The following is a 27,926-nucleotide window of genomic DNA, read 5'->3' on the forward strand; positions in this document are numbered from 1 at the left end:
CTAGGCGCCCCCAGAATTTCCTTCCTTTGGAAGGTTCTGTGGCATCCCTGGTGTGGATAGACCACATTTTGTTTGTTGATCTGTCCACGGACACTTGGGTTGCTTCCACACTTTGGTTTGTATGGAGGAGGTCGGTGCTTGATGAAGACCAGGGGCGTATGGGCAGGTGTCTGGGTGAGTCTGGACCACCCCCCGCTTGCCTTTTGCATCCATTGGGGTGCTCAGGGTTGGGTTCCAGAAATTTGGAATCCTGCAGCCTGCCCCAGCCTGCTCCGTGCCCAACCCTACAGAGACAGGGACTGCCAAAGACAACGTCCTGCTTCGGGGACGGAGAGACTCAAGGTTCAGGCAGCCTCCTCTGGGGCCTCGGGGCTGTGTAGAGCAGGGGTGTGGCACCCAGCACCGTCCTGGGGTCTCCAAAGCCGGCAGGCACACCCGTTGGCACCCTCAGTCCTGTCCTTGTCATGGGGGCTCTCCGGGAGTGGTGACACAGAGGGCACTACAGTCACTTCTCAGGCGGAGGACACTGATGCAGGAATAAGAACAGGAAAAACATCACAGAAGATTCCACGTGGTCCTACATGGAAACACACGGGTCCTAGACGGTATGACCCCTCAGATGTACCCCCAGATGTACCAGAGAATCACCGGGCTGGGCGGGCAGGGGAGAAGGCAGTGCCCTGTGGGTCACTGTCACTCTCTGCCTCCTGCTGGCTCCTCCTGTGAGCCCTGCATTTGTGGGGTTGGCCACCGTGTCTTGGGAAGAGGAGTTACCATGTTTCATCACTAGATGGCATCTGTCCAGCAGCCGAGAGCTCGTGCGTGGCCCGGACTCCTGTCCCTTCAGGGAAAAAAGGATGCTTGTTCTTTTTTTTTTAATTAATTAATTTTTTTTTAGTGTATTTATTTATTGTGAGAGAGAGAGAGAAAGAAAATGCAAGCAGGGGAGGGGCAGAGAGAGAGAGAATCCCCAGCAGGCTCTGTGCTTCCAGCAAAGAGCCCAACGTGGGGCTTGAACCCCCGAACCATAAGATCGCGACCTGAGCTGAGGTCATGAGTCGGATGCTCAACCGACTGAGCCCCCCTGGGAGCCCCAAGATCTGCAAGGATTTCTATTAAGCAATGTTTGCCTGTTTCTCCCCCACGGTTCAGCAATCATTTACTCAGATAAGTGAGCTCAGGTGAGCCCCCCTGTTCGAACTTGAATGGAGACAAAAGCAAGAGTAAACTAAATGAAAACACAATCTTTTTGTCTCTTGCAGACTGCGTTTCATCCAGTCAGGACCTCTTCCTCCTGGGCCTCTCTGGGCTGGACGGGGAGAGGTGAGGTGAGAAGGGCCGAATGGAGCCTTTCAGAGGCCCCGCGAGGAACCCGCCAGCACAAAGGAACAAGGCCTGCAGACCTAAGGTGAGATAGAGCACGTGGCCAAGTAACCGTGGCAGGTGATTCTGGGTAACCCCGGCTCTCCCATTTACTGCTGTGTGGCCTTGAGCAAGCATCCTAACCTCTCTGGACCTCACCTGCTCATCTGTCAGGTGGGGAAATGATCACGCCCTCACCGGACCATCGTGAGGGCAAAGGAAGCAGGCGGTGGGCCGAAAGCTCGTGTGCAAATGCACGTGTGTGAAACTACAAACATGTTAGTTGCCTTCTCCCCTCGTCCTTGTGCTCTGGTGTAGACGGGGCCCGGGTCCCGGACTGGGGGCTTTGCTTCAGGACCTGGGTCCGGACCTGAGCTCTCCCTGGAAGTGTTAACATAGACGGGGGCCCCCAGGAGGAGACCCTGCCCTCGCGGCCAGGACGAGCTGCTGCCTTAGTAAGAAACGCAACCCCCTCACCAAGACGCCCACCGCACAGCTGGAACCGGGCCCACCCTGTCCTGCTGAAGGGCAGCTGGAACCGGAGGTGGCCTTGTGCGCTCAGCGGGGGCTTCGGAAGCGGGGCCCATTGCCTGCCCGGCTTTTCCTCCCGGGGCGGCCTCTGCTGAGGAAGTCCCTGGGAGCACAGCCGACTTGGGGAAGGTCTGGGAAAAATCTCCCTGCCCTCGGGGTGGCGGCCGGGGCGGGGGATGAGCCGCCGGCTTCTGAGAAACCCTGCACATTCGGTAGGTGGCTCTAGACCGGTTCGGAGGCTCTCCTCCCCGTGTGCGCGCACTGGGTTTGTGCAAACATTCCCCCCGCCCCGTGCAGGGAAGAATGCAGCGGGAGGCCGCCTGTGGTACATCTCGGACCTTTCTAGAAGCGTGCCCGCACTTGTGAAGTCGCGGCAAGGGAAGGGGAGGCCGGCACCGAGCGGGGCGGCGCCCCGGAGAAGGAAGCGGGGTCCCCCACCTGGAGTCCACGCGCTGCCCATGGGCACCCCCGTTGCCCGGGGGGCCAGGCCTCTCCCCGCCTCCGGGAAGCGCTCTCCCCCGGTCCTCGGCCTGCTGCTCCTGGTCTTCATCAAGCAAGTAAGAGCGCGTTCTCACTGTTATTGTTACAATGATTGCCGTTAGGACCACTTTTGTATCTTTTCTGATCCGAGAAGCCGTGTGGGGCTCTGGTAGGCAATTTGGAAAAACGTTAAGAGGGAAGCAGCGAGAAACCACAATCCCGGTATTCGGAGGCCATCGCTGTTCGAATTTTGGCATGTTTTCTGCAAATCCTATGCATGCTTCTAGGCAGCTGAAATCGTGATGTATAAAGCGTTTTGAATCCCACTTCCCCCTTGACATCATTTATATAAGCATTTCCCAGGGGCCGTGTGAACTCTGTCAATAATGTTCAAGGGGCGCCTGGGTGGCTCAATCAGTTGGGTGTCCGACTTCGGCTCAGGTCACGATCTGGCGGTTCGGGGGTTCGACACCCACCTCGGGCCCTGTGCTGACAGCTTGGAGCCTGGAGCCTGCTTCCCATTCTGTGTCTCCCTCTCTCTCTGCCCCTCCCCCGCTTACACTCTGTCTCCCTCTCTCTCTCTCTCTCTCTCTCTCAAAAATCAACTTAAAAATTTTTTTGTAAATAGCATTTAAACTAGTCACATAGGTCCTCTTATCTGCTGTACAGTTTTCTCAGGCCTGAGTATTTAGGTTGATGGACAGTGGGTTGTTTTTTTTTTTTCCTCCTTTCCTTTCTCCTTTTCCCTCCTTCTCAGTATGAAAATATAGAATGAGCATTGGTTAAAAAATTAAACGTATGCAATCTGAAGAAGTACAACCACCAGCTATAAATCACTGGGTTCCCATCCCCCAGAAATCACCCTCGTTCGCTTTGGGGGTCTCGTAATTTCAGACATTTTTCTGCCATTTATTTCCATATAGTTGTTTTTTTTTTTTTTTAACATAGGCTCGGACTATAAATATTGTATTGCAACCTGCTTTCGTCCTAACGAAATACAGTAAGAGCTAACACAAGCTAACCCTTGGATGGAACACTCACGATGTTCTCCAGGGCCGGTGCCTGGCACGTCCTGTGTACTAACTCATTTCGTGCTCTCAGCAACCCCGAGAGGGAGGCCCTCCTGGTAGAAATGCCTCCTCTGCCCCCATAACAGGGAGGGCCGTGTCCCTGATCTCGTAAGTGTGCACCTCATCGGGCTTTCTTTGGCGCTAACCCGGGACCAGACAGGCAGAAAACACCCACCAAATTCTCTGCATCCGACTCCTCCCCGAGACTGCCTTCAAGCCCTCACGGACCGTGGATGTGAGCCCGATGGATGGTCTCGTGGAATCCCTGCCATGGTGGCAGCCTCTGGGCGGGCCACCATCGTGCTCCTGAGACCCAGCGGGTTGCCGGGCGAGTCCCTACGGAACGCGCATCCTGGCTTCAATCTTCTGTACGCGGCACATTAAAACTGAACACAGAACTGTCTAGCCTCGCTCCCCTTCTTACACACGATCACGCGTCGATCGTCCCCTAAGTGCCCACCACGGCTGTAGCATCGTCCCGCTAGGTCCCCGCCACGAGCCTCGGACGGAGGTGTTATTAGCGAGCCCATTTTGCAGTCGGGGAAATTAAGGTCGGTGGGAGTTAGACGGTCACCTGAGATCACGTGGCTCGTGAACAGTGGCACCAGGGAATCAAGTCAGCCCGTGGTGTCTGAAGTGTTCTCGCTTCCCTGGCATTCCTTTGGGAGCTGTCGACATACGGAATATATACGTATATATGTTACGGCAGCGAAATTTGCAATGTGTCAGGCCAGCTTATGACACTGAAAGAGCCACACCTCAGCTCTATCATTTGGCATTCTCACAATCAATACTCTTCCCAAGCGAGCAGTGTCCCTGGTCTGCCATCCGCATCTATTTCTAGAAGCTCTTTCCTCTGTCTGTCCTCCAGTGTGCATCTATAGCCCCAATGTCCCCCCCACCCCCCCGCCCCGCTCTTGGTTCTCAGTCTTAAAAACCCATATTTTCCCTCCAGATGTTTACACGACGAGGCTTTGCGTAGACTTTCATGATGGATTTTGCTCACAGATGCTTTCCCTGCCTGGAATATTAATGACTATGGCATGTTTTCTGGCAGAAAGTCTTCATAAAATTCACTTCATGAGAAATTCTCAGGGATGGTTTAGTTTCGAAATCCAAGCAGGTTCCACCCCCCACCCCCCACCCCAGCTCATTTAAGTGAATTAGCAGTTGCTCTGGCTTTAAAAAACATGAACTCTCTATCGAAGGCTCTTGGAGAAACAAATCTGTGACTCTTTCGTGCATTGCCGATGAGAGTGTAAAAAGGTGCATATTTTTAAATTAAAAAAAGTTTGACGAGGACAGTTTGGCGCTATGTTACCAGAACCCTTTAAAAATGTGTATCCTCTCTGGGCCAGAAATTCCAATTGAAGGAATTTCTCCTAAGAAAATGAAGATGTGCTCAAACATTTAACTGTGAATATTTTCAGTGCAGCATCATTTCTATTAACAATCCTCTAAGCCAGTGCAAGTGTTTCATGCTGGAAGATTTAAAATTATATCACATGTGTTCATAGAACATTATGTAGCTGTTCAAATGGCATTTTAGAAGTATGGGTCTTGAAATGGATACATAGTCACCCTATATCTTCCGGTGAAAACACAAAGCAAGATGATTTCCTTTTTTGGTTAAAATAAAAAGGGAAAGAAAAAGAAGAAAGTAAACGGAAGCATGTGCACAGACAGCAGAGTCCGGAAGGAGATGGTAATTTCTGATATAAGATTCTGATTCCACTTTCTCCCCTTTTTGCTTTCCTGTAATTTTTGTTTGATTGACAGAGAGGCAGATGCCTTCTTGAACCAAGAATACAATAAAATGTATTTAAAGCCGTCAACAGAAGGTCTTTTTTTCCTTTTCCTCTCTTTTCAGCCAAGTTAGTCGCTGATGCTGGTTGCCTGTGAGAAAGGGAAGAGGGAAAGAAGAATCGAGATCCAGTCCATTTTTCCAGTTAGAAAACATCCATCCGTGTTCTTGCCTTGCCTCTATTTTGTTTGAATCCGGCTGTGATTGAACTTGGATTTGCGTCTTGTGTTCCTTGTGTCTTTAGGACAGGTGCTTGGGAAGGCAGTCTGAGTTTCTCCAGCTCCCCTACATTGACCAAATTCAGTGCTTTGTAGATTTCTTCTCCTTCTTTTTCTTCTCTTCTTTGTCCTTCTCCTTCTCCCCCCACCCCCCTCCACCGCCTCCTCCCCCGTCTTCTTGCACTTTTAGCCATGGCCATCAGTCATGGCATAGGGCAGGAGGAGAGGGTCATGTCCATCCAGGGACAGTTCACGTGCCTGACTGACTTTATTGTCTTTTCCTTGGCCAGTTCCAGGGAAGTCCCTGAGGACATAAACAGCACCTTATCTAAGAAAGGGTCTTACTTTGACGGCCTGCAGGATTCTGGAAGCTGACAATTTGGCTATCAATTTATGTGCTGAACTTGTGGAAAATAACATAGACTCCTCTATGGTCCAGTTAGGATGTTTATTTCCTTAATGTGTTAATAAACTTCCATCTTGATTCTTGCCACAACTCAGAGACAGAAAATATTAAGGGGAGACTGAAAGCCTATTGCCTAGGGATAAATGCCAACTATTTCCTCCTCATTATCATTATCATTGTTACTTGTTGGCTAATCCCATGGTTTCTAAATTGTGTGCTAAGGTGCCTCGAGGCACCGCTGTGAGTTCACCGGGCTGCTGTAAGACATTTTAATTTTTCAAGGGAAGTCCAGCTCTACATGACATCTGCCGGACCTGGCTCGGGGTAGTTCATAGTTTCAGTATTCGGTAACACTCCTCTCCCTTTGATGATGTTGGATCTCTACAAAGCTGGGAGTGTTTTGCAGATGCTGTCATAAAAAGCAAGGACCACCCAAACATCAGTATGGAACAGGTGCAAACATGGCTGTGTCCGATCTGATTCCCAGATTTGGGAGGTTGTCCAATCTCCGGTGGGCACACAGTTGCTAGGATGCAAAAGTTTCTTAAGTTGTTTGGCCCCACCTACTAAACGAATGGGACTTTAGGCATTTCTTTTGGCTTAGGGGTGCTGTGGGGGAAATGATGGAGCCACTGAGGGCGCCATGAGTTGAGAAAGTTTGGGAACCCCTAGTCTAACAATGACTATACCAATTCTTCTTCAATAAGCTAGCCGTGTGATTCTTTGGGAAAAAAATGTGAAGGAACTATTCCCAGACCCCGTCATGAATTCCATAGCACTGGGGGGTGGGCCACGCAGGGCAGAGGAGGGAGAAGGTAGATTGGACTAATTACTCAGAAGGTGGAAACTGGCTGCCCCATTGGGCTCATAGGTGGTTGGGGTTTTTTCGTGGGGGGTGAGGGTGATGGTGGTGCTGGCTGTGTGTGTGTGTGTGTGTGTGTGTGTGTGTGTGTGTGTGTGTGTGTGAGATCACATATTTAACCCCTCCTGTGTTCAGCCCCACCCCAACTCTGCCCCACACCTGTGCTTCTGTTTCTTTAGCTGGAATTTGGGGGAAACTGAGGACAATAGCTCCTGCCCTGTGCTAGGGGCTTGTATTCAGAGATGAAAAGACGTATGTCAGCCCTCAAGGAATATATGGGATAGTGAAGGGGTTGGACAATTCAAGCCCCAATGACAATACAACACAATGGGCCATAGGACTTGTTTATGTGTGGGGTCACTGGGGAGAAGGGTCATTAGCTCAAGACTTGAGTGACAGAGGTGGTCAAGCATGATCAGGGGTCATTAGTCTCGAGTGAACAGGGGCGAACAAGGAGTGAGCCAGGTTGACGACGAGGGTGGACGAGAGGACGTTTTCCAAAGTCGTAGAAAAGCATGACTGGGGTCGAGAGGCTTGAGCTGGGGGTGGTTGAGATGTGAAGTCAAGTCAACAGGCTGCGAGGGGAAGACCTTACGCAGGAGAGCCCTGTGGACCTATCCCTTTGGGGGCAGTGTGGACCAGGTCAGAGGCAGAAGAAGTGGGAGGCAGGGTTAGGCAGGAGAGAGGCTTAGGACAGAATCTGGTGCTTAGTTGAGCCAAGGAAAACTCCTCATTTCTGGTTCATGACCAATGGTGCCAATACTGAGCCACTAGGAGATGAGGCTCTTTAGAAGCAGAGGACGATGGCATAAGAATGTCACTTGACTTTGGATGCCAGCCAATTACACAGTTGTCTTATCTTTCGCAGATTCTAAGTCCTTTGGGGCAGAAGCTGTATCTTGCTCATCACTGCACCCTTTCGGTCCCTCCTTAATGCAAAGCCTAGCACACAACAGGTGCTCAATAAAGATGAGTTAAGTTAAAGAAGAGAAAACCCCTTTAAACCCCTTGTTTTGTTCAAAAGACAAAAACAGTGGTACGGATATGCAATTAGATGTTGTTGGACAACTCTGTTGTCCGCAAAGCCCAAAAAGATGTGCTGTATTTTTAAGACTCTATGGGAGGAGACAGTTCATGTCAGAAAGAAAAAACTCCCAAGGCCTCAGTTTAGTAGCAGAGCATCTGTCTACCCAATCTTTGACTCTGGACCCATGGGCCGCTAGGTGGGATGGCACAGGTCCCTAAAATTCGTAGCCTTTCCCCGACAGTATCGGGCCCTTCTTGGTACAATGCTTCTCTCTTTGAGATGCACATAATCTTAGGAACGTGCAAATATTCATATACCAGGGCGTGCCATTCAGGGTGAGCGGGTTGCCTCCTCTTGAAACGTCAACCCCAGTTGAAGATTTTGTGGCGGAAGAAAAATCTTCCATATTTGTACTAAAACCAGTGTGATTAGATCAGGGAGTGAATGCGAAATCCATGTGCATCTGTAAGATGGGACATGAGATGTTGAAGAAGTTCTGCTTCTCAGTGCAGGGCAGGAAGGTCCCTTCAGTGGGACGGTTTGAGAGTCATGGCAAAATGCTAATGAGGCCTCCTCTGTGTTTGTGGCTAACCTGGGGGTCACCGTGGTGTTTTCTGCCCAGGTTACAGGATCCCTCCTTGAGGACACAACTCGCAAGTGGGCTCAATACAAAGAGAAGTGTCTGAGAGACTTACTCAAGGAACCTCCTGGTAAGCACATGTATGAGCTACCCATGGCTGTGTAACAAATAGCTCCAAAGGTTAGTGGCTTAAAGCAATCATCATCATCATCATCATCATCATTTATGATCTCTCACAGTTTCTGTGGGTGAGGAATTCAGACCAGGCACAGCGAGGATGGCTTGTTTTTGCTCTTTAGTATCTGAAGTTTAGCTGGAAGTATCGATGACTGGGGCTGGAATCATCTGAAGGTTTGTTCACACTTACGTCTGCTGGTTGATGATGGCTCCCAGCTGAGAGTCCGTTGGCCATAACACTTCCCCACAGCCTGTCTACACCGCCTGGGCTCCTCACAGCATGGCGGGTGACCAGAGGCCATGTTGCCTTTTATGATCTAGCCTCAGAAGCTACTTCCTCCATGTTTAATTGGGTCAGATGGTTACCAAGGCCTACCCAGGTTCAAGGGAAGGGAAGAGAGACTCCCACCTCTTATTATAAAAGAGAATATGAGACAAGATGTTCATAGATGTGACTATTTATTAAAGCCATCGGTCACAGCACACTCACCACCATGACGTGAGCAACTGCCATAGATTAACCTGGGACTCTATTGGGTAGGTGGGTGGGAGGAAGTCCTCAGTCCCCCAGGGTATTATCTGAATCTGAGTCTTAACATTTCTCTTATCCAGATCTACAGTAGATTTAGAGTGTTCTAGCAACTATGCTAATAGTTTGATCAGTCCATGGCCTCTCCTGCCCTCATACCGACTCTTTGAGTGCATCTAGACTCTTTTTTTTTTTTTTTTAACTTTTGTAATGATGAAAGCCGGCCCCTCCTTATCCTTCTGGCTGCTTTCAGAGTATTTCATTTAAGGGCCCACAAGAAGACAGGACATCATGAACTCTCTCTTCTTTTTCTGGACCCCAAACCAGTGCCAGCCTTCAAGCCATACCCCTCTCCCTCTGAATATTTTTTTCAGCCCGGACTGGTAGCAATCGATGCTTGACATCTGTTACAAGAACCACCCCTCACTTTGGGGAATGCTGAAATACTTTGCTTTCTGAAATCAAAGTAGGACAAGTCCTCTTTATTTGAAGTCATGCCGTGAGCAGCTCGGCCAGGTGAGCACTGCTTCACATAGACCATGTGCCGACACTTGGCAGTTGGGTCCGCGAGACGCCCGAGCCAGCTCATAACCTGGCAGATCTGTGTCTGTGGGGTCCTGACGCCAGGAACGTGGCTGTTCAACCTGAGTGGCCCTTGTGTTCCAGACCCAATAGGAAGCAGATAGGAACGATGCTTGGCTCCCAGGAGTGAGCCGCTTGCAATATGGACATTTGGGATCTGGCCTGAAACCCCTTCACTCCATTCCAGGAGGCCCATAAGGCTGCATCGTAGGTTTTTATCTTCTCATTGCCAAGTGCCAGGGTGTAAATCATCCCTTGAATTTGAGATGGTGCAGATATCTCATAATGATTGTTGGCTTGGTCTTCGAATGGAGAAATATGACCAAATAGGGGTTGGGTCAGATACATGTAACCAAGAACCTCAATTCTCCCTGTCTACCCACTGGCCATCTTGCACATTTCACAGTATGGGTGTTCCAGGATCTAACTAATGAAGGTTTGATGATTCTTTAGTTAATTATGGAACAGAAGGCCCTGGCTGAATCCCCAAGTGTCCTCTTGACCCCGAGTTTGTGTGAGAGTTCAGTCCATGTTAAAACAAACCAACATCAGCATGATGTACACACTGACATAGCTGATGGGACCAGGGCCAGAGGTCAGGTTGGGTAGACAGAGTCACAGTGCTTGGGGATGCGCTAAGCTGATTCCTTCCTCCCCACACCATTCCGCAACCTTGACCGTCTGGACAGTGGGATACCCATGCTAGTTCCTGAGCAAGATGCACCAGCTTCCCATGCCAGCTCTGGGCTCCTGGGCACCTCTGCCTCCATCAGTGGCTTGGATGCTCCAACACTTCCATTCATTCTGGACCTTTTCTCTCCACAGGGACCTTTTGTAACGGGACCTTTGATCGATACGTGTGCTGGCCTCATTCTTCTCCAGGAAATGTCTCTGTTCCCTGCCCTTCCTACTTACCTTGGTGGCATGAAGGTAGTAAGTCTTATTTTGCCATTTTCTGGCAGTTTCCTTAAGGGCTGCTCCCTCCTGGGTAGGCCAGTCAGGGAGCAACTAGAGAGAGAGAGAGCGCGCTCCAATCTTGTGGTCTTCTGAAGTCCTGCTCCCCACAGAAGGTCTCCTACACTGTCAGTAACACACTTTCCTTCTTCTCTGTGTGCCTCCGCTTGTCTTCTGCACCTGGATGCTCCATTAATGCAATAGTCCTCTTTTCTTTGAAGACTGGAGAGTCTAGGCCCAGCTATCACTGAATTTACTGCAGGGTCATCGTGGAGAGGAGTGAGAGGTGGGGGAGAGATTGGGATGCTCACATCCCCAACTTTGGGCTTGTCAGATGGAAAAGAAGGGCATCAAAACTATCCTCGCAATGGGTGTCTGGCTGGCTCAGTCAGTAAAGCACGCAACTCTTGATCTCAGGGTTGTGAGTTCGAGCCCCGTGTTGGGTGCACAGATTACTTAAAAATAAAATCTTGGGGCACCTGGGTGGCTCGGTCGGTTAAGTGCCTGACTTCGGCTCAGGTCATGATCTCACAGTTCATAGGTTCAAGCCCCACGTTGGGCCTTGTGCTGACAGCTCAGAGCCTGGAGCCTGCTTCTGAATCTGTGTCTCCCTCTCCCTCTCTCGGCCTCTCCCCTACTCGCATGCATGCTCTCTCCCTCTCTCTCTGTCAAAAATAAAATGAACATTTAAAAAAAAGTTTTAATCTTTTTTTTATAATTAAAAAAAAAATGTTTGTTTTATTTTTGACAGAGAGAGAGACAGAGGGGGGCAGGGGCAGAGAGAGAGGAAGACAGAATCCGAAGCAGGCTCCAGGCTCCGAGCTGTCATCACAGAGCCTGATGCGGAGCTCGAACTCATGGACTGTGAGATCATGACCTGAGCTGAAGTCGGATGCTTAACCGACTGAGCCACCCAGGTGCCCCCCAATTTTTTAACCTTAAAAAAAATTACCCTTGCAATAACATTGGAAGGTGGTGCTGGTGGATGGTGCTTTTAAGCCCCATGGGACTTGGATGGAATCTTTAACCACTCAGCTCGCCCCCACCCTGCCTGAAGGAAGTGGCTATTACGTAGGACTCCAGGATGATTATCCTGCCCCCCACCGGCCCCAGCAGCCCAGCCTCTTGGTGGGTTTATTCTGGAAGGGGACAGAAGCAATTACTGGTTAGAACTCTTTTGCCTTTGATCACAGACCATCAGAGAGCAAGTAAAACAAAAATTATTCTCAAAAAACATAAGCGGTTACAAAGTTCTAGGCAAAACCAAGTGAGAACGGGTTTCTGTGCAGGCGAGATGGTGATACTTTGTGTTTAATTTCAGCTCACTAACTCATCATCAGTTAAAACCTGGTTTCGATTAAGAGAGAGTTTCCAAGGAAGAGAGATGCATGTCTCGATGGGAAAGCTAGTAGCATATTCTGTGGAACTGTGCTCTGGTCAAATCCAGCTGGAGGTGACCCAGAAGGCATGAGGACGTGACGTTTAAAGGAAGATACCAGAGTCTGCTGGACCAGAGAGTCTGGATAGTTGGGGCAAGCCAGCGTAGTGGGGTGGAAAGAGCCCTGCATGTGGGGTCCAGAGCCTGCCCCTTGCTTTTACCCTCTGGGACTTTGGGCAAGTGTCCAAGCCCTCCGAGCTGTGGTTTTCTTGTCTGCAAAGTGAAGCAAACAGTGACTACTTTTAAGGCCACGCAGAGGAATGAACAAAAAGGCAGGCACGGAGTCAGCCGCACGGTAGGTGCTTCGTAAACGGAACTGAGGCTGAGACCGAGGTCAAGCCCTTGGATCCCTGAAGGTCTTTAAGACCCCGAGTGTCCACGGGTCTCAAGGGCACATGAAACGGACCATCACCACCCGGCCCCTCCGTCCACCTGTTTTTCCCAAGAGCTAAAGACACGGGTACATTCCACTTGGGGGGCGGGGGGGGAAACGTGGTCCAAAATCTAAACTTGCAAAGAAGTTGAGTTCAAGGCTTTTTTTAAAAATGGGATCTGGGCTTCTGGAGCGTCCCAGAGGGAGTGTGATTCGCAGAAGGTGGCAAGTTACTCTTCTGCTCGACATCCTGTGCGTTAAATCTTAGAATCCAGACGGGTTCTTGCAAGTGAGAAGAAAATATGGAGGCAAAGGAGAGGGTTAGAGAAGGAAGAAGGAGAACAGTTCTGGTGGGAAAAGACCAGGGGAACAAGAACTCCAATCGGAGGGTGGGGAGGGTGTGACGGGGGACTGTAACGGTGACAGCCCTGAAGGGGAAAGAGAGCCACCGGGAGGTCAGGTCAGAGAGTACTAGGAGCCAGACCTTCCAGGGCTTTGTGGGGGCCAGGGAAGGACCCTGACTTGTTTTCAGACGGCCCTGGGAAGATTTGGGACAAGGCATGACATGGTGTGACTGTCGTGTTACCCATAGACCATGAGGAGGGTCAGGAGTATTGGAGGCATTTGCAATAAACCGAGAGAGGGAGAGAGGGAAAGGGAGAAGGGTAGCTCCAGGGAGGGGGAACAGAAGGTGAAAGGTGAAAGGCTGTGCTCAGACTCGGGTAGGTTGGAAGCCCGGCAGCTGACAGGCTTGGTTGATGGGCCGGATGAAGCATAAGAGACACAGAGAAAAATCAAGGAAGGCTCCAAGGTTTGGGGCCCCAGGCCTGGGAAATAGGGTCTGCCATCATCAGAGGCAGGAAGTGGGCAGGGGGCGCAGGTCTGGGGAGCAGGTGTTGGGAGAATGGTGCTGGAGGGGTCAGTCGGACAGGCTCCAAGGGGCCCTTTGGGTGGCAGATGGGAGCTCCCTCTGGGTGTCTGTCCATTAAAGCCAGCGAAGCGTCACCATCAGCCTGCGGCCAACAGGCTCGGGGCGGGAAAGTTCGGACATTTTCCATTTCTCATTTGCAAGTCCAGTTGCCAGTGGCCCAGGGAGGGGGAGACCCCGTTGGGGAAGGAAGGGTCCCGGGAATGGATGTGGCTGGGCCACATCTATCATCATAGCGGGCAGAGCATCTCAGGGAGCGGAGAGACCACGAGCTCCAGGCCACCGAGCTTGGAGGTGGCCCAGCAGGCTGGGTCCACCCCTGTCTCTTCCTCACGACATCGCCCCTTAAGCACCAGGACACGATGGCCCTCCGATCGCACCCCAGGTCCGCGAGTCTCCCAGTTGGGCTGTGCATCTCCGAGTCAGGGACTCAGAGGGACTATTCTGGCTCCCGGGACTTTGGGTAAACACAGCAGACGTGAGCGGGTCGTGGTTTGTTATGAAACGCAGAAGCTTCCGTGTTTTCCTGAGGGAAATGCAAATCCCTTTTCCCTGGGATTTTCCACAGCTTTGCGGTGAGGACCTCACCACGTACTGGGGAATGGGCTGTGGCCCCTGACCTTTCTCCCAGAGCTCTGTTTACTTTTGCAGAAAACTCTGGAAGGGCCTACAGACGCTGCCTGGCTCAGGGCACCTGGCAGACACTGGAGAACTCCACAAATATTTGGCAAGATGATTCTGAATGCTCCAAGAAGCACAGTTCCGAACAGAAAGTGAGTCTGCTTGGCCCGGTGACGATGGGGTCCTCCCCTCCCCCCACCCTCCACCAGGGTCCCCCTCCACCCCCACCCCCCCGGTTGGCTTTTGGGGCCACACAGAGAGGCTTCCTCTGAAGCCAGTCTGCCCCAGACTCACCTGGGGAAGGTCCACAGTCACACAACAGCCAACCTCCGGCTGTTTTTCTGGCTGAATTTCTTTTGCAGCTCAGGGTGACGTGTGGACCCCCAAGGACCCTCCGCTTCTCACCCCTGGCCTAGTACTGGGGTGCCCAGAAACGTTTTCACACCGTGGGCACTTAATAAATACCGAAGGGATGGTTTCACAGATTCTTTTTTTAATGTTTATTTATTTTGGGGAGAGAGAGGGGCAGAGCATGAGCAGAGAAAGAGAGAGAGAGAGAGGGAGACAGAATCCAAAGCAGGCTCCAGGCTCCAAGCTCCAAGATGTCAGCACAGAGCCCGACGCGGGGCTCAAACTCACGAACCTCGAGATCATGACCTGAGCCAAAGTCGGACGCTTAACCGACTGAGCCATCCAGGCACCCCTGGTTTCACAGATTCTGAGTCGGTGGGTCTGTGATGGGGTCTGGGCATCAGACGGGTACCTAGTTCCCCAGGGGAAGCCAACGGGCAGCTGAGGCTGGGGCAGAGGTGATCCCGGGGACTCACCAGCAGGGCTGACATGACAGCCTCCTGCTTCCTCTGGGCTCAGGTCTGCAGGGGCCCCCTTGGAGGCAGGGGGCAGGGACACAAAACAAGAGTTGAAAACTGCACTCTCCAAGATTGCAAGTAAAGATTTCTCTCTTTAGGAAGGTGACGACCAGGGTATGGCCTTCTCCCCTCTGCAAATGACCATATTTCCAGGAATTCAAATACTCAAAAAAACAAACAAACAAACAAAAAACAAAAAACAAAAAACAAAATCCACAAAAAACGCAAAAACTCCAAAACACATAAAAACCAACTTCTGTTTGCCTGTGTTGACATTTTGCCCACAAAAGGCGAGTGATATTAGATCTTTGCTTTTCAGAGTGTTGGTAAACAAAAATCTCATCAGTTGGGGGTCCTTATGTACGATAAATGGTACTTTTTACAGAGATTGTGTTAGTGCACGTGTGTATATGTGTATGTGTGTGTGTATAATTTTAATTTATAATTTTAGTGATGACATTTGGTTTCCATATAACACAAGATATATCAACTATATGTGTTTTTCAGCATTGTATTTTGAAATAGCCAAACATACAGAAAAGTTACAAGAATAATAAACACTCATAGACCCATTATCTAAAATTCAAACTGTCTTAACATTTCCCCGGATTTGCTTTTGCTTTGCCTCTCTTCTCGTGAAATGTCTGACAATAATTTGTAGGCATCATGAGATTTCACTCTTAAATATTCATCAGGTCCTTTCTAAGCAAAGACATTATCCCTCATGAGTACAAACCAGCAATTAACTGCATATCAGCTGATGTTTTATCCACATTCAAATATCCCCCGTTTTCCCCTCCAATTTTTATAGCTTTTCTTCCATGGACTAGAGTCTTGTCCAGGTTTATATAGAGCATTTCATTCTATATCACTTTCGTATCTTTTCGTCTGTAATCTCCCCACCCTGGCCCATGATGCTGGCTTTTTCAAAAATTTTAAATTCAAGTTAGTTAACATATAGTGTAATAATGATTTCAGGAATACAATCTGGTGATTCATCACTTACGTATGACACCCAGTGCTCATCCCGACAAGTGCCCTCCTTAATGCCCATCCCCTATTAGCCCACCCCTCAGTTTGTTCTCTGCATTTAAGAGTCTCTTGTGGCTTGTCTCTCTCTGTATTTTCATCTTATTTTGGCTTCCCTTCCCGTACGTCCGTCTGTTTTGTTTCTCAAATTCCACGTATGAGCGAAATCGTATGATACTACAACACCGGCTTTTAGAAGACCCCCCCGCCCAAAGAACTTTGTTCTAGAATGTCACACAAGCTGGATTTGTTTGTTTCCTCCGGATGTTATTAGATGCACTCTCTTGTCTTCTGTATTTCCTGTAATCTGGAAGTTGGATTTAGAGACTTGGGAAGACTCAAGCTGATCCACACAGGTGCTGGGTACTTTGTATAGCATTACATCGGGAGACCAGAATATCGGGTGTCATTCCACAGTGATGTTCCATGCGATCATTTGATCTAGGGGGTGACAGCCAGATCTCTCCACGGTAAAGGCGCTTTTTCCTTTTGTATATGGTCAGTCATTGGTAGGACAATAGTTTGGAACCTTGGATCTTAATCCCTAAGAAGCCTTTATCAGTGTTTCAACCTTCATTGATGATGTTTGCTTGAATTGATTCGAGCTCTGTCCTTTCTTCTGCATTTACTAGCTGGCATTCTTCTGAGGAGGGCCCTTCCCCTTCCCTCTGGCTTTGAGCGTGGCTCTGAGCTCACTAATTGCTTTATTCACTTATTGTGATGACGATTTTGATGATCAGTGTTTTTCTAAATTTAGCTAGTGAAATCCCTCCAAACTGGCTCTTGTGTCCTTTTGTGATAGTCTCGTTAGTCTTGGAGCGTTTCCTTATTTTCTGGCACAAGACGATGGTCCAAGATCATCTCACGTTTTCCCCGTCCCGGGCCCAAATCAGCGAGTTCTCCAAAGAGTTCTGGATTCTCTACGTGGAGGAATGTTATTAGAAACCAAAATCTGATTGCTAGGTGTGTTCACTGTCACTACAACTGGGACCTTTGTAGTATACAGATTTAAGGAAAAAAAAATCACATTTGCAGGATGTTTTTTCCTTAGGCTATATGTTCAGAGTACAGTGTTCATAATTATTGGAAATAATTATTTTCTCTACGTGGTCATGTTACTGATTGGAGACACGGTTTTATTCAATTGTTCCTATTAGTGTTAAGGATTTGCCTTTTTCTTCTCTCTTTCCTTCTCTCCTCTTCTCTCTTATTTTTAATAAATACAATATTGACAGGGTTTGAAAGCCAAGACTAGATACAAAACATTTGGTCGGAGAAACCACACTCCTATCGCTGTCTTTACCGTTTCTGCCTATCTCCTCTACATAACTAACCATTTTAAAGATTTTTCGGTTTATCTTTGCGTCCTTTTTTTTTCTTTTCTTCTCCTTCCCTTTTTGTCAGATTATCACGTACAGCTTATGTTTCTTTTTGCAAAACTAAGCCAAAATCTAAATATGTTGTGTTACCATTTTTCTTACGTAAAAGGCACTACATCTGAAGCCTGATAGGCATTCTGCATTTTGCCTTTTTCACTTAACAGCATGTTCTAGAAGCATTTCTCCCTTTTTTCCTTTCACAGTTGCATAGTACTCTGTCTACGCTGTGTATCTACCATTGTCCATTCAGCCACTCTGCTGTGGCCACTGGGATTATTTCCAACATTTTATTGCTAATGATGCCACCTCGAATAACCTTGTATGCCTATGTTAGTTCGTATTTGTGATGGTGTATCCCTGGAAAGATTCCCAGAAATGGGGCTGCTAGATTAAAAAGTAGATGCATATACAGCTGTGTTAAATATTGCCAGAGTCCCGCCCCCCCCCATAGGAGTTGTGCCATTTTGCCCTCCCTTCAATGTCCGAGAATACCTGCCTTCAATATGCATACCTCAGTGTATGCATATTGCACACCATGATTACGAAGCATTTCGTAAAGATGTCTGAGTGACTTAAGACTCACCTGTTGGTACTGAGAGTGACCTGGGTGTTCTGGGGTCACTAGGGAAGTAGCCAGGTTTTACTGCAGAGCTGCATGTAGAGGACAGTTTAAGAAACTCCTCTGAAGGGGTGCAGTTAAACCAATTGTCTAGGTGCTCTTGGTACTTACGTACATCCCCTTGCCCTAACCAATTCAGTACACAATTGTCTAACTTCTTAGCGTTAACACATGCGTTTCTTTGCTGGTTCTCTGGTTCTTGGTTTATAGCCTATCTAGAAATCCAAAACAAATGCAAATAACACATTAATGAATAATATAACTGAGGCCCCTCTTTGTGAAACAGACCACAAGTGTCTTCGAAGTTCAGAGTTGACAATACACAGAGAGGCATTCAAGGAGGACTTCTTGTAAGAGGTAGGTTGGTGCTGGTTTTAGAAGGATAGATTTAGTTTTGAGGAGAGGAGAAACCCACGAAAACAGTTAGGGACAGGACAGGATTATGGAGATCTTGATGGGGTCCGTAGAAACTAATTCTAGATAGAAATATGGTTGGGCTTGATTTGGAAAGACTCAAAAGTTACGTAGCGATTTCTGCATCCAGACCACCACTATAAGAAACGTTTAAGAAAATCCTTAACATAGAAAGGCATATATGCCAAATGGAATTTGTATCAACATAAAGGAATGCAGAGCACCAGAAATGGTAACTAGGAAGGCAAAATTTTTAATCTTATTTTTTAAATCTCTTAAAAGATAAGTGAATAGGGGCGCCTGGGTGGCTCAGTCGGTTAAGCATCTGACCTCGACTCAGGTCATGATCTCATGGTTCGTGTGTTTGAGCCCCTCATTGGGCTCTGTGCTGACGGCTCAGAGCCTGGAGCCTGCTTCCGATTCTGTGTCTCCCTCTCTCTCTGCCCCTCCCCTGCTCACACCCTATCTGTCTCTCTCAAAAATAAATAAACATTAAAAACTTTTTCAAAAGATAAGTGATCAGTTAAAGTGAAAATAGTAACAATGTATTATGGGCTCTAATATACATACAAGTAAAATGTTCAGCAGTTGCACAAAGGCCGGGATGAGGGACGTAGCAGTATGATAAGTTAAAGATGTGTACTGTAAACATGAGAGCAACCACTAAAAAGCAAAACAAAGAGGTATGGCTAGTAGGTCGTTGAAGAAAAAATTGAGTTAAAAAAATACACTCAAACCAAAATAAGGACAGAGAACAAGGACAAGACGGGACGAAGATCTAAAAACTCAGCCAGATAAATAACCCCATTAAATGTAAATGGTCTAAACCCTCATTAAAAGACAGAAACTCTCAGGTTAGATTAAGAAGATAAAACAAAACAACATAAAATCCAACTATGTTCTGTCTACAAGACCCAGGCAATTGATTTTTGACAAAAGCGTCAAGGCAATTCAGTGCGGGAAAGAATGATCCTACCAAAAAAGAGCACCAGAACAATGGGATGGGAAAAAAAAGAAAGCGAACAAACAAAAAAGCAAACAACCCTAAATTTCAACCCTTGCTTTACACCATGAATAAGAATGAACTAGAAATGGATCATATACCTAAATTTAAGACCTCATTCTATTAAACTTCTAGGGAAAAAATAGCTGAAAATATTAAGGCCCTTGGTCAGGTCAATATTTTTTTCAGGGAGAACTCAAGTGCAAGCAGGAGAGAGGCAGAGGGAGAGGGAAAGAGAGAATCTTAAGCATGGAGCCTGACATAGGGCTCGATCTCACTACCCTGAACTCATGACCTGAGCTTAATTCAAGAGTCAGATGTTTAACTGACTGAGCCATCCAGGTGCCCTAGGACTTTTTAAACAGGACACAAAAAGCACAACTATATAAAAAAGTTGATAAATTGAACTTCATCACAATAAAAATAAGAACCACTTCTGCTCTTCTGAAGACACTGTTAAAAAAAATACAAAGGCAAGCCACAGGATGGGAGAAAATGCTTGCAAAACACTTACCTGACAAGAGATTTATATCTACAATATATAAAGAACATTCACAATTCAACATTCAGACAAACAATCCAACTTAAAAGATGGCCAAATATTTGAACAGATACTTTATCAAATAAGATACACAGATGGCAAATCAGCACATGAAATGATTCTTAACATCATTAATCATTAGAGGAATTCATGTTAAAACCCCAGTAAGAATCCCACTACATACCCATTAGAATGGCTAAAATTTTAAATACGGATGATATGAAGTGTTAGTAGAATCTGGAGCCACTGGAACTAGATAGCCACTGCTGGTGGAAATGTGAATTGATACAACTTATTTAGAAAATAGTTCGACAGTTTCTGAAGAAGTTAAAACATACATCATGCTACTCCCACCATTTTATTTCCGCATATTTATCTGAGAGAAATAAAAACCTATGTCTACATAAAGACTTGTACAGAAATTTTCATAGCAACTTTATTGGTGAAAGGCAAACTCTGAAAACAACTCAAATGTCCGTCAATAGGTGAATGGATAAATAAATTGTGGTATATTCGCAATGGAATACCACTCAACAATAAAAAAGACTATTGATACATGCTATGACATGGGGGGAATCTCAAAGTAATTATTCCGAGGGAAATAAGGCTGATCAAAAAAATAATAAATAAAGAGTACATATCATAGGATTCTTATATAAAATTTTTAAAAAATGGAAATTCATCTCGAATGACAGAAAGCAGACCAGGGTTTACTTGGGCATAAGATGGTAGGCGGGAATGTATTGTAAAGGGTCACAAGGAAACCTTTGGGAGGTTATAGAAATGTTCATTATCTTGAGTGTGGTGATGAGATCACCAACATATTCATACCTAAGTTCATCAAGGTTAATTCTTCAAATATGTACAGTTTATGGTCCACCAGGCATGCTTCAACGAAGCTGATAAAAGTGTTATGTGGAGACGTTTAAGGCATGATTTAGCAGGTAATACATATTCTCTGTGGGTTCTTGTACAAAAATGTATTAAGAAACATAATTTTTATGGCGATTAGTATGATGGATTCAGTGAGAAGGTGGGATTCCACTGGAAAATCACAACAATAGACTTTCCGGTAAATTATGCCCTGTTCACAATCAGGCTATCCAGAGACTCAGGGAAAATATTCCACTATTTTATTGGGTGTCCATCTAAGGGGTCATGAATGAAAAGTTGTTTTAGGAGGACCCCATCTTCCAGAGAAAGGGACTTCTATACTCTAGGAACAGCATGCCCAGGGACAAAGAACCTGTCCTCATTTCTAAGCCACCCTCTGGTGTTCTGGGCACAATACTTCCATGATACTGAGAATCTTGGTGCATCAATGCTGGGCTATGGGACAAGCCAGGAGGATGAGACCCCCAGTGGGCTCTTCAATTCATCAAGACTCTGTGACCTCTAAGTGTGCCAGAGAGCAGTCTAAGCTACCCTACTTGGCTGTCAACAAGGCTACAGTGCCTGCCTAGAACCTTGGTCATCCTGGGAATGGAGCTGGGGGTTGGAGGTCATAGCTTCCGGGCTTGGTGGTCAGCTCTACCCCTTGTCTGTGCTCAGGTGGAAAACCACGCCTTGCTGTCGACCTTGCAGCTGTTGTACACCGTGGGGTACTCTCTCTCCGTCGTCTCCCTCCTCTTGGCTCTCACCATCCTCTTGTTTCTTCGGTGAGTGGAACTTCTGCTGGCACCCTGGGATTTGCTTCCTGGCTCCCTCTAGAAGGCAGAAGACTGGGCTGAATGACATCATGGTCCACCAGAGCTGGAAGGGATCTGAGAGTCTCCAGCCCATCAACCCCATTGTGCAGGCAGAGGGAAAGGGATAACGATGGTCCAGTGAGAAGCACTGGGTCACTGCAGGTCACGGGGCACTGCTAGAACTGGAATCTGGGAGTCCGAACTCTGATTTAGCCACTTTGGGATTGGAGAGCCTCCTGTGTGCCCTGCCCTACTGGAGGCATGATTTTTACAGAAGAGATGAAGAAACTTCTCCAAAGCAAATTAGTGAGCGGTAGAGCTGTGATTTTAATCCATGGCCCTCAGACTCCAATTAGCTATTAATCATTTGAATGCTTCCTTGGTGCCAAGCATTGTTCTAACCACGTTACATGCATTGAGCCCTTTAAATTTCTTCCCTAATTAGAATTAAGGTAAATTCTAATCCTAGATTAGCATTATTATTAGCCCCATTTTATAAACGAGTTGACAGAAATATGGAGAGATCAAGGAACTTGCCCAATGTCACACAGCTGGTGAGTGCTGGGGACAGGTTCACAACCAGGCAGTTCAGAGCCTGAGCATTTCCATTCCCTTACGTTGCCTTTCAGAATCCCAGAGCCTGAGTGCATTTTACTAAACCATGTTTTCAGACATCAACCAAGTGATTTATTTATGGACGTCCTAAGGGGCCCTCCAAGCCTGCGTCTTGGCCTCACCCCTTCAGGAACATAACTGAGTATGATGTGACCGAATGAACATTCGATACAGATGCAGGAGACCTAGATGGGCACTGTGGAGGCCTGGATGCTAGCTCCAGAACAGGTCCCCACATAGGCTCCTGTAGCACCAGGTCTGGCCCCTCAATCCCAGGATGTTCTGTGGCTCCCCAGAGCACAGTCACGACCACATACCCCATCTAGAGAGCAATTCTTGAGCAGTGGGAGCATTCCATAGCCTGTACCCCCTGCTATCCATGACCTCCTACACTCGCCTTCCCAAAGTCCCAGAAGCAAGCCAGGAGAAAGTAACTGCCCAGCTAAGCAACTGCTTTAGTGAAGCCTAGGTTGACCAGATATCCATTTTGCCCCTAGTGCTGGAAAGAACAAGATCCAGCGCCTGCCCTTGAGTGGCACCCAGTCTAATTAGGGAGAAGGATGCATAAATAATAAAACACCTGCCTCCAGTACTGTTTAGGAATTTAAAAAGTAATAATAGCTCTAAAGCCAGGCAGGTGTGTGTGCTGCATGGGGGCACAGGCAAGGCTGTGAAGGCACAGTGATGGAAAAGGGTCCTTTTGTCTAGAGACACTAAGGACACACAGTTTTACGCCAGCCAGTACAAGAAAAAGAGCCTGCGGGAGGCTTCATGTGGGTGAGAGGGAGGTAATGAGAGCTGACATTTTCTGGGCACTTACTAGGTGTAGGTACTGTGTGAGTACTTTGCACCCCAAACCAGATTGTTGCTACGGCAATCCTTGAAGGAAGTGCTCCCGTCCTGACAGGCAGTAGAGCCTTGGAGAGCTGTGCTTTGGCCTCAGAGTGTCTGGGTCTGAATCTCACCTCCACCACTTACTTCTCTAGGACTTTGGACAGCTGACTTAACCCTTCTGCCTCAATTTCCCAATTTGTCCTCCACGTGTACATGTTTTCCTCATTTTCCAGTTGAGGGAAATGAGGCACAGAGAAAATCACATAACCCGGCCGCGTGGCTCTGGAGCCTACAGGATGAATGTTTGTCCTCTAGTGATAGGTACACAGGTGTTTCCGGCACATGCCTGTTGGTCTGAGCTGTTCTTTCCTGAGGGGAGACACTTGGTTTTTTCCCTGCGCAGAAAACTCCACTGCACACGCAACTATATCCACATGAACCTGTTTGCTTCTTTCATCCTGAGAGCCCTGGCCGTGCTGGTGAAGGATGCCATCTTCTACAACTCTTACTCCAGGAGGCCCAACAGCGACAACAAGTGGCTGTCCTTCGTGTCAGAGGTATGTGCCTCCCTACCATAGCCTCCCACCCAGAAGATCAGGGCTGGGAACCGTGGGGTGGGAAGGTAGGACGGGGAAAGGCAAGAAGGACATGAAGGGGTGTCAAAGGCCTCTGGTGAGAGAAGTATCATCGGACTAAAAACAAAACCCCAAAACCAAACCCCCCAAAAAAACCCCAAACCTCCCGAGAGTGAGGCAGGTAAAGGAAATCAGCCACGGGCTGCTGTGTGCCCGTGGGTGGGAAATTTCTTCATCTGTGAACCAAAGACCTGAACAAGATCATTCTTTTTAAAAAAATTATTATTACTAATTTTTAAAGAGGCAACACTTTCCAAATTGAAATCTGCCTCTGTTGGGATGCTTTTTCTTTTATCCTATTAATACTGGTTGTAGTAACTTGTTAAATTAACCTTGCACCCCTGGAATAAACCCAACTAGGTTCTGATATATTACTCTTTTTCCTATATTTCTGGATTTGTTTGCTGAGGCTGTGTTTTGTTTAGAATTCTCTCATCTGCCTCAGTGAGTAATTTTCTTGTGATAAAGAAGCTAAAATTTACACTTACGTCAAACAAAGCGGACTTGTTACCTCTTTCTCTGTTCTCTGGAAGAACTTATTTAAGATGAGTATTTTTCTTCTTTAAATGTTTGATAGATCATTCCAGTGAAGCCACTTGGGTCCAAAGTTTGCTTTGTTGGAAGGCTTTTAACTGGGGACTGTTTTCAGCTCTTATATTCAGATTTTCTATTTCTTCTTGTGTCAGCTTTAGTACCTGGTGTTTTTCTAGGGATTTGTACGTTTCATCTAACTTTTCAAATTTCTTGCCATCATGTTGTTCGTAGTTTCTGAAGATCTTTTAAGGTCTTACCATCATAGTTAGAGCAGTATTGCTTTCTGTGTCCCTGATACTGACTCTCTTCCCTCTTGATCATCCTTACCAGATGTTTTTCGGTTTTACTGGATTTTCCATAGAATGAAATTTTGGCATTGCTGATTCTCTTTGCTTTATGTTCCCTATTTCATTAGTTTCTGCTTTTACCTTTATGCTTTCCTTCCACATCCTTTCTTTAGGTTAGATTTTGCTGCTCTTTCTCTGACATGATAGTTAGGATAGTGGACTTTCAGCCTTTTTCTTTTTTAACTAAGGCTTTTAAGATTATAGGCTTCACTCCAGGTGTGGTATTAGCTGCATACCACACATTTTGATAAGCGGTATTTTCCATTCATCTGGGTCAGAAATAAGTTCTAATTTATATTATTTCTTTTTTGATTCCTGGGTTATTTAGAAATTTCTTTCCTCCTTTCCAATCATCTGAAGTTGTTTTTTCTTTGTTTGTTTGTTTGTTTGTTTTGGTTTGTTTTGTTTTTTAGATTTTTGGTTTCTAGCTTAATTGAACCAAGACCAGAGAACATACCTTTCAGGGTTTCCTTTAGGGAAATGGCGCCAGGGAATTCTCTCTGTTTTTGTTTGTCTACAAATGCCTAGAACGTTAAAAGAAGAGACTGGGCTTTGAAACCTACAGGAAGCCCCCCTTCCCATTTTGGTATTGTCACCAGCCTCTCTGAGATTGTCAGCAGATTCGGGAGTGAGGGGGTGAAGAGGGAGGGCTGTGGGTGGGGGGGCCCTTCTTCACCATCTTGGGTCCACGCGGGAATGCCTGGCCTCACCCTTGGGTGCTCTGTCCTCCTCAGATATCTGTCTCCTGCCGCTCTGCCCAGTTCCTGCTGCACTACTTTGTGGGAGCCAATTACTCGTGGCTGCTGGTCGAAGGCCTTTACCTCCACACGTTGCTGGAGCCCACAGTGCTCTCTGAGAGGCGGCTGTGGCCCAGATACATGCTGGTGGGTTGGGGTGAGTGACCCGAGCCCCCAACCTCTTCTCCTAGGGGCCATCGGAACATATGAACCCAACAGATCCTTTGGTTTCCCAACTGGAGGGACCATCTGGGATGGATAACTCCTCAGGGACGAGAGACTGAAGAGAGCGGGGGGTGGGGTGCACACACGCACAGAGACGCACAGGTGCTGTAGACCCAATGCTTATGTTAAAAAACTGACAAGGTTTTGGGAGAATCAGATACCATTCCTCCCACCCCGTCCTCAGCTGTAGTCACCTGCTTGGGCCACCATAATAAAATGCATAGACTTTATGGCTTAACCAACAGACATTTATTTCTCATAGTTGTGGAGTCTGGGAAGTTTGAGATCAGGATGCCAGGGTGGCCCAGTTCTGGCAAGGGCCTCTTCCTGGCTTGTAGACAGCTGGATTCTGACTGTAGCCTCACATGGTGGAGAGAGACAGAGACAGAGACAGAGACAGAGACAGAGACCGAGAGAAAGCAAGCTCTCTGGTCTCTTCCTACAAGGACATTAATCCCATCATGATGCTTACCCCTCCCTCCAAACCTAACTACCTCCAAAGGTCCCACCTCCAATTACCATCACACTGAGGGTTGGAGCTTCAACATGGGATGGAAGGGGACACAAACTTTCAACCCATAACACCAACTGAGTCTTCAAGACAAGATTTAGAGGGGCATCTGGGTGGCTCAGTTGGTTGGGCATCCAGCTTCAGGTCAGGTCATGATCTCACAGTTCATGAGTTCGAGCCCCATGTTGGGCCCGCTGCTGTCAGCCTGGAGCCTGGAACCCGCTTCAGATTCTGTTTCTCCCTCTGTCTCTGCCCCTCCCCCATTCTCTCTCTCTCTCTCTCTCTCTCTCTCTCTCTCTCACACACACACACACACACACAAATAAATAAACATTAAAAAATTTTTCTAGAAAGGGACTCCTGAGTGGCTCAGTCAGTTAAGATTCTGTGTCGCCCTCTCTTTCTGTTCCTCCCCCTCTCGCACTCTGTTTCCCTCTCTCTCTCAAAAATAAATAAAGATTTTTAAAAATTACAAAAAAAAAAAAAAGATGGGATCTAGACCCTGAAACCCCATTGTCACAAACTCTTAGAGAACGTGACGCTGCAGGATTCAGAGGAAATGCCCTTGACTGACAACTTGGGAGACTTTGGTTAATGCCTTGGATTCACTCTGAGCTGCTTTGCAACATGTGGCAAATGTTTTCTCCTCTCTGCTTCCTGGTTTGTGGAACAGTAAAACAACAGATGGGCTCTGTGCCACCCCAGGTCTCTCCAGATCTCAGCCTGCAATTCTCTAATAGTTGGGCTTTTAACCGGATGTGTTTGGCCCATCAGGCTGGGGTGGGACGCAGGCAAATTGAGTCACCCGGCCCCTAACTGCATTTCCCTGTTGTCTCCCCAGCCTTCCCGCTGCTGTTTGTGGTACCCTGGAGTATTGCTCGTGCACAGCTGGAGAACACCGGGTAGGAAATTCACGCCCGCTTTCACACCTGCTTTCACCTGCTCGCAGCCAGGAATTCTAAGATATGCCTAGATGCAAGGATTTATGCCATTTTCCCAAAGAGCGTATCTACCCCCTTCCATTTTGGCTATCTAGAATACGCTTAGGAATGTAGATTAAAAAATCAAAGACCTTTCTTACAGTAATGAGTTTGTTAGCTTCGGTATACACGCAAATTAGCACAAAGTCTGCTCAAATTACTGCAAAAATTGGCTGCCTAGGTTAGCAGTGACCCTCAATATGTAAGGATATGGGTACAAAATTGGTTATGGTGTCATTGTTCACAGTGGAGGGGGGCAAAAAAAGCGAACTGAAATGAGTGAAGGGGGTCAAAAGGTACAAACTTCCTTATAAAATAATTAAAGCCCAGGGATATGAAGTGCAATATGGAGTCAGCATGGTGAGTTGATAATACTATATTGTATATTTGAAAGTTGCTAAGCAAGTCTGTTTTGTTTATTGATTTATTTACATTTTTTTAAATTTATTTTTGAGAAAGAAAGAGAGACAGAGACAGAGTGTGAGCAGGGGAGGGGCAGACAGAGAGAGAGGGTGGGGGGACACAGAATCCGAAGCAGGCTCCAGGCTCCGAGCTGTCAGCACAGAGCCCAACGTGGAGCTCGAATTCTCGAACTGTGAGATCACGACCCGAGCCGAAGTCGGACGCTCAACGGACTGAGCCACCCAGGCGCCCCCAAATGGGTCTATTTTAAAGGTCCCTGTTGCAAGAAAAAATATTTGTAACTATGTGTGGTGATAGACGTTAATTGGATTTATTGTGGCAGTCATTCTGAAATATATACAAATAGCGAGTCATGTTATACACCTGAAACTAATATAATGTTATGTATCCATTATACCTCAATTAAAAAATAACCCCAACCAAACAAACAAAAAAGTGCCTGATCATGCACAAAAATGAGAAGCCATGAACAAACTGTGGCATACCTATATTGCGGAATATTATGGGGAATACTGAAAAAAACAGGTTGGTTCCGTATCTTTCGGCTTCTCGGGCTGACTCCCAGCAGCACATTGCCAAGCCTGTTGTGAATAATGTATGT

The 27,926-nt window shown here is 47.2% G+C and overlaps 1 protein-coding gene across 1 annotated transcript in view; it reads left to right on the top strand.

Moving 5' to 3' along the window:
* The first annotated feature begins 2,351 nt into the window (after nucleotides 1-2,351).
* The window catches only part of GLP2R (glucagon like peptide 2 receptor), a 51,622-nt gene continuing 26,047 nt past the window's right edge, over nucleotides 2,352-27,926 (top strand). Inside the window, exons 1-8 of the mRNA XM_047833304.1 lie at nucleotides 2,352-2,450; nucleotides 8,383-8,470; nucleotides 10,454-10,558; nucleotides 13,973-14,094; nucleotides 21,348-21,454; nucleotides 23,337-23,490; nucleotides 25,184-25,343; nucleotides 26,764-26,824. Coding sequence (XP_047689260.1) covers nucleotides 2,352-2,450; nucleotides 8,383-8,470; nucleotides 10,454-10,558; nucleotides 13,973-14,094; nucleotides 21,348-21,454; nucleotides 23,337-23,490; nucleotides 25,184-25,343; nucleotides 26,764-26,824 — 896 coding nt within the window. The remainder of the gene's footprint in view (nucleotides 2,451-8,382; nucleotides 8,471-10,453; nucleotides 10,559-13,972; nucleotides 14,095-21,347; nucleotides 21,455-23,336; nucleotides 23,491-25,183; nucleotides 25,344-26,763; nucleotides 26,825-27,926) is intronic.

This window comes from Prionailurus viverrinus, chromosome E1, assembly GCF_022837055.1.
Source record: "Prionailurus viverrinus isolate Anna chromosome E1, UM_Priviv_1.0, whole genome shotgun sequence".
Lineage (NCBI taxonomy): Eukaryota > Metazoa > Chordata > Mammalia > Carnivora > Felidae > Prionailurus > Prionailurus viverrinus.